This window comes from Podarcis erhardii (genome assembly GCF_964252035.2).
Source record: "Podarcis erhardii genome assembly, chromosome: 1".
In the NCBI taxonomy this organism is placed as follows: Eukaryota; Metazoa; Chordata; class Lepidosauria; order Squamata; family Lacertidae; genus Podarcis; species Podarcis erhardii.
The window spans coordinates 87,048,256-87,059,006 of record NC_138497.1 but is presented as its reverse complement, the minus strand read 5'-3'; the positions used below and the strand labels follow the sequence as shown (position 1 = coordinate 87,059,006).

Genomic DNA, 10,751 nt, shown 5'->3' with positions numbered 1-10,751 from the left:
ATGTGCAAAATAGCTGTGGGTGGGGTCATGATCTGCATGTTGCTTCATAAGGTCACAGGCACTGTGAAATATAACTGAGTTGTTGTCTCATTCTGGTGCCTATGCTTTAAAATGAATGGAGAACCTATGGCCCCAGATGTTGTTGAACTACAACTTCCACCATCCCTGGCCATTGGCCACGCTGGCTGGGGCTGATGGGAGCAGGAGTCCCAACAACTTCTGAATCCCTGTTCTGAAAGGATGTTAGAGGAATTAACACCAATAACCTAAGAACTGGAAAGGTGATCAGATAGCTAGGCATGGGAGGAGTTTGATCTACTGTGTGACTTCAAATAATGAAGGAGGACCTAAAGGCAGGGCTTCCACTGCAGGGGGAAAAGTGTTGGCTACTCAAGGGCTGTGACTGAATCCATTCTTGGGAATTAATATTGGCCACATTCCAGTGACATTCGGGGTTCAAGGGTTCAGCAAAACAGTAGCTCAGTCCAAAGTATACCAAGACAGAAAGTTTAAAGAAGGGGAAATAGTCTCCCTCACTTTCAGATACCTAGCCTGTGTCCTCTCCAGATGTTGATCCCAGCCACAGCCAGGATGACTACTTTAGCTCAGCAGTTTAACAGGCTTGATTCCATACAAACTATAGTAGTAGGGAGGGTGGAGTAAGAGTTTCATAGATTTCCTCACCACAAAGTCCTAGGGCAGGTAACAGCCCTGTACAAATACAATAACGAAAGGTGCCAAGAGATCACAAAGGGATAGGGAGCAAATCAGCTGGTGGATATGACAAAACTGGATAGCAAAAGTCAGTTCTCAGTGGCTGTTTTCAAGGTTTATAAAAGAATCAAGAAAACTCTAACTTGTGGCCATTAGTAAGCGGCCTATAGGCATGTTTACAAGTTTTGCAAACGTTTAGTTTTGCTGAAGGCTCTGTGAACTCAGCTAACACTAGAACTGCTGTGATGCAAGGAACAAAGGCTTTTCTTCTTCTTTTTCTTCTTCTTTTTTTACAAACTGTTTCTTCTTGGGAAAGTTGCCAGTTCCCTAACATGAGAAATTGGCACAGCGAGAACATAGCTTCTTATGTGTCACTGCTTGTGAATTGTTCTGAGGTGAAAACTAGGGCCAAAGAACTCAAATGGTGGTTATTTCTAACCATTGAGGTGTGTTTGGTGTGAGGTCCTATAACCAAGAGTTGACTACCGAAGCAATTCTGTGCATGGACTTTGCTTTGGAAGGAAGTTCTCCTGGGTTCAGTGGGCCTTATTCCTGTATGCATAGGACTGCAGCCTCAATTAAGGAGAGAGAGAGAGAGAGAGAGAGAGAGAGAGAGAGAGAGAGAGAGAAACTATTATGTTCTCCTTAGAGTTTATCTATCTATGTGAAAGCCAGTCTCCAGGACTCATCACCCCCTCACATCCCCAAGAAACCGAACATAAGACTGTGGAAAAAGTAGAAGACTCTATCCTTAGAGGTTCCCATTAGGTTCTCTGCTTTAAGGTAAACATCTTGCAATGGGAAAGTCTGTAATTAGTAAATCATGCCTGTCCTCCAAGTAGCTCAGAGTAGCAAACATAATTGCTGTTATATCCTGAAAACAATGCTGTAAAGTAGGTTAGACTGAGATTTAAGATTCATTACAAACTCCATTTATGCCAGCCCTTGGGGAGATGGGACTGAATGGAGGCAGCCAGGTGGGGAAATGCTTGTGTCTTTCTGCCAGCACAAACCTCCAAATGGGTGAGATGCTAAAGGACCTTGAAGGGGGGAGGGGGGAAGCTGTGTCAGCTTGGTGTCGGCTGAATATAAAGCTGTGCTCACAGCCAGTGCTGGCTAGTGGAGGAACTGATCTGGACCCTATTTGCCTGCTCCCCCTTCTTTTCTGCTGCTGTTACTGCTGCTGCAGTGAGTGTCCAGCCCATCATTCTTCAGAGCCTGGTTAGGATTGCTTCCTTAGTGACTGGCCTAAGTTCACACAGCCACATTTATGGACGAGTAGAGATTCGAACCCAGTTCTTGCCAGTCGTTTGTCACTCTGGCCACTATAGCATGCTGTCCCAAATCACACTGATTGTTAGAGAAGGGGCCACCCCCCAAAAATAGTGTAATCAGGAGCAGGTACAGTGGTACCTCGGTTTATGAACTTAATCCGTTCCGCAAATCCGTTCTTAAACCGAAACCATTCTTAAACTGAGGTGTGTTTTCCCTAATGAGGCCTCCCACCGCCGGTGCCCTCCCACCGGTCAGATTCCGTTCTTAGACCGAGGTAAAGTTTGCAAACTGGGACACTACTTCCGGTTTTGCGGAGTTCGTAAACTGAATAGTTCGTAAACAGGGCTGCTCTTAAACCGAGGTACCACTGTATTAGTTTTAGCCCACTCTAAAACGGGCCATCTCTTATCTAGGAAGAATGCCCTATAATAACCTGAGAAGAACAAGATCAAAGAGTCAGTAAGGATTTATTGATTACACTGGTTGAAAGCAACTATTGTGTAAGGAGTTCAACACCATCACCTGGTATTTACTGTAGTTGTGAAATGGCAGAAGCAAAGCATCAAAGCCAGAGTGGTGGTGCTGTATTTCCTAACCAACCTTTGCCCAGGGCCCAGTTTACAGCTACTTCCAAAAATAAATAGAACTCCAGGCTCTCACAGTGAGCCAGTGTGGTACTGTGCTTAGATTGTCAGACTAGGCCCTGGGAGACAAGGGTTCAAATCCCCACTCAGCCATGAAGCTCACCTTAAGCCAGTCACTGCCTCTCAGCCTAACCTACCTCACAAGGTTGTTATGGGGATTAAATGTGGAGAACCATGTAGACTCCCCTGAGCTACTTGGAGAAAAAGGTGGGATGTAAATGCTGGATCCCACTAGCGCAGATATTTAGTTGAATCTAGCCCCAAATATCTCCTCTTGTCCTGACTAAAAGGTTGGGAGCAGGAGTGAAAATATTGGATATAAAGCAAGCTAGAAAACAGGGTAGTTAGAAGGCTGCAGAGCTGGCAACTTGCAGAAATGCCAAATAAAGAAGGGATTGAAACACTTTTTGTTTTGTTTTTATGTATAAATAAATAAATAAATAAATAACCATAACATTTTCACACATTTAGAAAAAGGTTATTTCAAACCTTGAGACCTCCTTCCTTCCCTCCATGGGTTCCAATTCTAAATTTTATTCCTGCATCTTTTACTGTAATCTATCTGATATATAATCATAGTATCCAAAATCACAGCTGGGCACTGCAGGAGGAAGGAACTTGGGGAAGACTCCAAAGGGACCCCAGAGCTGAACTGAGGAATGCAAGCTCTAAACTAAGCAAAACAAATGAAAATGGCAGCATGTCCTTGCTGAGAATGAAGTGGTATGATGCTTCTAGGTGTATATGGCATTTTCCTAACCATCATATGGACTTAATTATTGCCCTCAGCAATAAGGGCAGTCATGCAAACATTTATGATTATTCAGAATGGGCTGGTGTCAGGGCTACTCCCACTGACTGTGTGTGTCTCTTCCAGGTCATTTCCAAGAAGAAGTATGGCCCCATTTGGCAATCTCGGTTTGGCCCTTATGATAACATTAATATTGGCAGTCCTGAAGTCCTCGAGCAGCTGTTGCGTCAGGAGGGGAAGTATCCCATCCGAAGTGACATGGCCCTCTGGAAGGAGCATCGGGACGTACGGCACTTGGCCTATGGCCCCTTCACTGAGTGAGTGTGTGAAGCGTTCCATCCCATAACCTGTCGCTGCTGTGTGGGCATATCAAGGGCAGTATTTACAGAAGCAAGGGGAGGCATAGTCTTTGCATAGCATGCATTTTATTTTTCTATGATGGTTTGATATTTCCAAGGCTGTGTATAATGTAGACTTTTATTTTTTTTAAAGAGTGGGAAAAAGCAGTTATATTCTACAATTTGATTCAATGAATCAAATTTGCGCGCTTGGATACTTTGTATAATTTGTTCCGGCAATTATGGGAAAGGCACAGTGCTTTCAGGGCACACTTACATCTGGAATGGAACAGAAAAGCACATTCCAGATACCTTATCTCCAGCTCCTCACACTGGTGTGGATGGCAAGGTGTGGCATAGCAATGAATATCATGAATGAGAAGCAGGGAATGTGTGAAGACTCATGCGCCAGTTGTGCACAAAGGAAAATCAGATATGATGTTGCAACAAAATGCCTTCCTTTGGAAGCATCCGTATTAATAGCAAAGTCAATTCTTCAAATGCCAACCCCTTTGCAGCCAAGATGGTACCACACAAATAGGAGGAGGAGGGGAAATCACAAGGTTTGCCAAAGTTTAATGAAGATTCTTTAGGGGAGCTCCCCAAACGAGCTCAGTGAGAATGAGCACGCAGAGTGGACATGGAATGCCAACTGACTGTTGGGGAAAGAAAACTGGGGTAGGAGGGGGAATGGAAAGGATTATCCTAGAAAAAGGCATGGCTGGCTTGCTGCAACCCTGAACCGGAACTCTCCACACCGCAGCATCTTGTAGGTTGCACTTGCATGGGGTTCTTTGCTTCTACGCCTTTCAAATTTTAATAAATAAAACCAAACAAACATTTGTTTTATGTTGCAAAACTACTTCTGAGATTGGAAAAGGAAAGTATTAGTGGCTTAATGGGTACCAACCAATCAAAACCTTCCACAGTTGACTTTCATTGCAAACTTACAGAACCCATACAGTTTATAAATTTTTTTTGAAGTTGGGGTTTTTTAAAGACTTTGCAGCTGTCTGCTGTTCTCTGCCTCTCCCTGTCAACCAAATGAACAGGCTAGCCATTGTAGGCTAAAGGATTTCTTAAGTGATGAAAGGGTTTCCAAAACCCTCCTATTCCCTGCAGTCAGGGCTGCCTAAACATGCCCTGTGGCAGAGAGGGTTGGACTAACTCCCATTATCCCTGGCCATTGACTATACTGACTGGAGCTGATGGGAGCCCCACAACATTTGGAGGGTCACAAGTTTCCTATCAATGAGGAGTGATTCCAGAGCAAAACCATGAGCCGATACTGGCAAACTGAGAAATATTCCAAGGGATATTTGTTGTGGGAGAGGAAGGGAAAGGAGATTGTTAGCCGCTTTGAGACTCCTTAGGGTAGTGATAAAGTGGGATATCAAATCCAAATTCTTCTTCTTCTTCTTCTTCTTCTTCTTCTTCTTCTTCTTCTTCTTCTTCTTTCTTACATGGATCCAACTGTCTCTCTCCTCAGGGATGGAGAGCGGTGGCACCGCCTGAGGCAGGTGCTGAACAAGAGAATGCTCAAACCTACAGAGGCCGTTTTGTATGCGGGTGCTATCAATGAGGTGGTGTCAGACCTGATGGTGTTTCTGGAGAATGAGAGAAAAAAGAGTCCCTCAGGGATGGTGGTGCAAGATATGGCCAGTGTATTGTACCGATTTGCCTTGGAAGGTGTGTGGACAGTTACGATGCTGTAAACAATTTCCTTTCAGTGATTATTCTGTTATTCTCATCGTACCGCTGATGGGTAGGTGGAAGAGGAGCTGTTCAGGTGTCAGGTAGGTCTAGGTGTGACCCCATGCATGTGAAGGAAATCTTTTGATTATGGGCCCCACTGAACCTGACATTACATGCATTGTTTCATTTCATTGCGGCAGCTAGACTGGTGACTGGGAGTGGCCGCCAAGACCATATAACACCGGTCCTGAAAGACCTCCATTGGCTCCCAGTACGTATCCGGGCACAATTCAAAGTGTTGGTCTCACCTTTAAAGCCCTAAATGGCCTCCATTCAGTATACCCGAAGGAGCATCTCCACCCCATCGTTCAGCCTGGACACTGAGGTCCAGCTTCGAGGGCCTTCCAGCAGTTCCCTCACTGCAAGAAGTGAGGTTACAGGGAACCAGGCAGAGGGCCTTCTAGGTAGTGGCACCTGCCCTGTGGAATGCCCTCCCATCAGTTGTCAAAGAAATAAACAACGATCTGACTTTTAGAAGACATTGGAAGGAAACCCTACAGTGAGAAATTTTTAATATCTAATGTTTCACAATTGTTTATGTGCTGTAAGCCGCCCAGAGTGGCTGGGGAAACCAGCCAGATGGGGTATAAATAATAAAATTATTGTTGTTGTTATTATTATTCATTGACTAGTTGACTTGAGTGGAGCTAAGCACCAGCAACTGATTACAGGATTCAGCTTAAGAAGGTTTTCCATTTTCCATTTAATAACCCCAAATGTTATTTTTTTATAGAAACATTCTCTCTCTCTCTTTTAAAGCAACACTTTTCCCCTCTGCATGTAAGAGTAAGAGGGGGTAATCAGGAGAGAACCACTTTTTCCTAAAATACTAACCAATTCAAAATGTTTTTCTTTAAAAAATAATAATCAGGAAGTGTATACCTTGTTTGATCTAGCACTGGGGAAATCTATGGCCCTTCAGAAGGTGCTGGACTCCAACTCCTATCAGCCCCAGCCAGCATGGCCAACGATCAGGAATGATGGGAGCTGTAGTTCAGCAACATCTGGAGAGCCACAAGTTCCCCACTCCAGAAAGCAGACCAACTCTGTGGGGAGTATAGTCAGATGAAAAATGGCAAAGGAAGGGATAGTTAGAAGTTTTTGTGTCTGCCACAATGGGGATCCATGTTTTTGGTGTTAATGTGTAACAGCTTATCCTGAAAAGTCCAGTCTTTTAAAAGTACACAACTTGTGGCTGGCTAGACACTGCCATCCCTGGAGAGATAGGCAAAAAATAATAATAAATAAATTGCCCAGCTAAACATGGCAGCCATCATATACCCTCCTCTCCCAGCAGCCAAGCTCATTCCAATACTTTTGGTCTGACAGTCCACAATTAATATATTGTTCCAAGTACAAGCAAACCCTTTGGAGATATTCTTTCTAATGTGATTATAGTTCTGTGATGGGATATCAGGGCCGTTTCCTCAAGTCTTCCCATCTGTGCTTTCTGCTTCCAGGCATCTCCTACATCCTATTTGAGACCCGCATTGGCTGTTTGGAAAAGCAGATCCCTGCTGAAACACAGAACTTTATCCATGCAATTGGGTACATGCTGAAGAACTCCATCTTTGCTACTATCCTGCCCAAGTGGACCCGGGATGTGCTGCCTTTCTGGAACCGCTATCTTCAGGGCTGGGACACAATCTTTGCCTTTGGTATGTCAAGAGTGGGGACAACTCTGGAATTACCAGTCAGTCATCTCTCACTTTCTCCCTTGAGAGTGGGAAGATTCGTAATCTAAGCTTTCTCAAGTGCCTGTGGCAGTAGGCCAAGAAGTCAAAGGTGAGTGGTAGATATCCGGCCCACGTGGTAAATGCTGTCATGAACAGTCCCAGGATTGTGTCCCCATGGTAACAGTAGGCCAAAGGTGAGTGGTAGATACCCAGCCTGTGTGGAGGATGCAGGAATGATCAGGCCAGACCTGTGTTCTCATGGTAACAGATGCTGTTTAATTACTCCAGGGAAAAAGCTGATTGATCAGAAGATGCTGGAGGTTGAGAAGTCTCTGGAGAAGGGTGAGGTTGTCTCAGGCTACCTAACTTACCTACTGTCCAGTGGGCGGATTAGCCATGAAGAGATATATGGCAGCATAGCTGAGCTACTCCTGGCTGGCGTAGACACGGTAGGACATTGACTTCTTAGCCTTCCTTACTTGAGTGCCCACCCCAAAATGTAATGACCAAAAACGCAGCTTACAAGCAATATCACACTACATAAATAAAACAAACCATCAGGAACCAACCCACAGAGCAGTTGGTGTTAGGTGGCTCTTGGGTGGGGGGTGGAGGACCATGATGTCTCCTTGCCCTGCATCCCTCAATACACATTTTTTTAAAAAAAAATTATGGGAAATGTAAAAATATAGCAGACTGCTGTGTTCCTTCATGATAAGCTTTTGGAAAAGATTTGACTGCCACAGGCTAGTCACTGTCTGATTCTTTGGGATGGTCACATATATCATTCCAAGATTTTCTCCTGCCTTTGCTGCCTGGATGTAGCATCTTCACCACTTTGCTTTGCCCTTTCAGACATCAAATACCCTTTCATGGGCCATGTATCACCTGGCCAGAGACATGGAGGTCCAGGAAGCCTTATACCAGGAGTTGATCAGTGTGGTACCCAAAGATCAGATCCCTGAGGCCAAGGACCTCACCAGGATGCCGCTGCTTAAGGCAGTGATCAAGGAGACTCTTAGGTAAGGGGCCTTTCTCATTGTTCCAAGGAGCAAGATCACAGGCCTGGACTTTGTGGCTCCCGGGGCTTCATCTTGCCCAGAGTGGTTCCACCCATTTCCCATTTATGCTTCTGTAGCTTCTGAAGAGCCTTCCTTTGTTCTGGTGCACAGTGACAGCCCTCCCTCCACTAATGTCCTTATAGGCTTTACCCTGTGGTCCCCGCCAATGCCCGAATCATCGCAGAAGACGATGTTGTTGTTGGAGGATACAAGTTTCCAAAGAATGTGAGTAGTAATGTATTCCTGATGTTGCAACTCGAAGCATTTGTTAGTGGCCAGAAGTGGATGTGGAATAAAAGGGATGGGGCTGTCACTGAATTTTGACATATAGGCAGTTCATGAAGGGAAAAAACAACAGTGGGGGAATGCAAGACTTGAACTAGGTGAAGGCTGTATGTACATATGTCAGAATGGGTTAGCATTGGTTAAGCTGCCCTGATGGGAAATGGTAAACTGCATGGCAAGAATATTGCTTTGCCACCAGCCCTCATGTTGCTATGGGGAATCGACTGTCGGAGAGCAAAGTCTTTGTCATTTGCTAACTCTCTGTGCTTCCCACTGGCCCCTCCAGACCCTCTTTGTTTTGGCCCATTACGCTCTCTCGCATGATGAGTCCAGCTTCCCGGAACCAGAGCGCTTCCTGCCACGTCGCTGGCTGCGAGATCAGAGGGACTTGCCTCCCCACCCCTTCAGCTCCATCCCCTTTGGCTATGGGGTGCGTGCTTGTCTGGGGCGCCGCATTGCTGAGCTCGAGATGCATTTGGCTCTTGCCAGGGTGAGTTACTTCTGTGGGGGCAGAGGGGGTGTCCTTCGGGAAGAAGGGCAGAATATGAATACAGTATAATAAACAAACAAGAAACAGTGCAATGCTGTGGCCCAAGAGGTCATCACAGCTGTAGGCATATTTGATTACTTGTGTTTGGTGGGAGGGAATGAAGCTTTGCCCCAAAATAAGTCAAGCTTTTCTCTTTCCAGCTTATCCGGATATTCTTAATCAGACCAGGTCCACGGTGTACAGAGGTGAAGCCCCTCTCTCGGATTGTGCTTGTTCCTGACAGACCCATTGACCTGGAGCTTCTTGACAGACGGACAAAGCTTTAAGGCAGTGGGGGGGGGGGTCACAAGCCCATGGACTGGATCAAGCCCTCCAAGACTATTTGCAGTGGTCCATCTGCCCCACCTTCCTCCCTGCAATGCTGGGCTGAAGAGGAGAGGTTCAAAGCTCTCCACCAAGCCCCGGATGTCTCGTTTCTCTTCTGTGCGTATGCGAGTGAGAGTGTGTGCTGTGTACTGAGTTTGTATACATGTGGGGTGAGTCTGTGTTTGGTGGCCATTTTGGCACTCATGGCTGCTAGAACGTGGCCCACAAAGGGTTGGCCAACTCTGAATGTAGCCCTCAGACCAAAACACTGGGTTGCCCATGCTTTAAGCAAACCTTGATCACCACTCCTGAACCTCGTCTGGATAGACTGTGAAGACTAAGCACTTAACATCAACCTTGTTTGTGCCTTGGCTGATCATCTGGTGGATCTCCCTGTACCCAAATCACCTCTGATACCATTTACTGGTATCAGATTGCTCTGCAATCTTCTCCTGTGAATCCTTGCAAAGCTTTGCACCACATTCTGTGCCTGATTGATTCTTTCGGTGGATCTGAGGAGTGGGGGGCAGGGTAGGAGTAGTTACTGTTAGCCAGTGTCCCTCAGAACTAGCTGACTGATTGCATCGACTTTTCTCTTCCCTGGGTTCCCAATACTCAGGTGTTTAAGAATGAAATTGTCACAGCTTGGTGGTGGCTATTAAAAACCTTGCTTCTACCCTACAACATGCAATCTTCTTTTTTTGATGGAGCTATCGTTCCTGGTGTGTTTGTGCACGCACTCAGCAGTCTTTGGTCTGAAAAGGTTTTTCCACCCATGTGCCACAATATATTTCTTATTTGTTTTTTAAACTTAATCCCACTTAATTTTCAAACGAATTCCAGCCATATCAAAATGTAATAGTTAAGTATTTCCCATAATCCTGGAATGGCCCCTATTATTGTAAGTGGGATCTGGCTTTCAACCCTGTACACAATGTTCGTGGGCATAGCCAGGATTCATGTTGGGGGTGGGCTGTCTTCATGTTAGGGGGGCGGGCAGCTGCACCCATGACAATGTTCTCAGACCCAGAGGGCTGCCAGGCCTCTCACTTTCTGCTTTCAAGAGTGTGGCATTGCTAGCTGAACACTGCTAGTCTGGATGAAGCACCCTGCTCCTCCAGCCCAGTGTTTGCCACTCACAGCACTTTCCTCCTTTGGACTTGGCCTACCCTTATTAGGATAGCTCTGCAGCTGAAAAGATGGCTGGAGGAAAGCTGGCAGGCGCTGAGGGGCATCCGGTCCAGAATAAATCATCCTTAAAGATGGGAGTGAAACTGTTTGATATTGCCCAAATAGGGGTGGAATAGAACTAGGTAATGAAAGTGCAGGTGCCTGAGACCTTTGGGAGAGAAAAACCATTTTTATATCGTCATCATCATCATCACCACCACCATCA

The 10,751-nt window shown here is 45.6% G+C and overlaps 1 protein-coding gene across 1 annotated transcript in view; it reads left to right on the top strand.

The window, feature by feature from the left end:
- CYP27A1 (cytochrome P450 family 27 subfamily A member 1) overlaps positions 1-10,039 on the top strand; it is a 10,763-nt gene extending 724 nt beyond the window's left edge. Inside the window, exons 2-9 of the mRNA XM_081879336.1 lie at positions 3,511-3,701; positions 5,212-5,411; positions 6,938-7,135; positions 7,442-7,602; positions 8,009-8,175; positions 8,358-8,439; positions 8,786-8,989; positions 9,190-10,039. Coding sequence (XP_081735462.1) covers positions 3,511-3,701; positions 5,212-5,411; positions 6,938-7,135; positions 7,442-7,602; positions 8,009-8,175; positions 8,358-8,439; positions 8,786-8,989; positions 9,190-9,315 — 1,329 coding nt within the window. The 3' untranslated portion in view covers positions 9,316-10,039. The remainder of the gene's footprint in view (positions 1-3,510; positions 3,702-5,211; positions 5,412-6,937; positions 7,136-7,441; positions 7,603-8,008; positions 8,176-8,357; positions 8,440-8,785; positions 8,990-9,189) is intronic.
- The last annotated feature ends 712 nt before the right edge of the window (positions 10,040-10,751 follow it).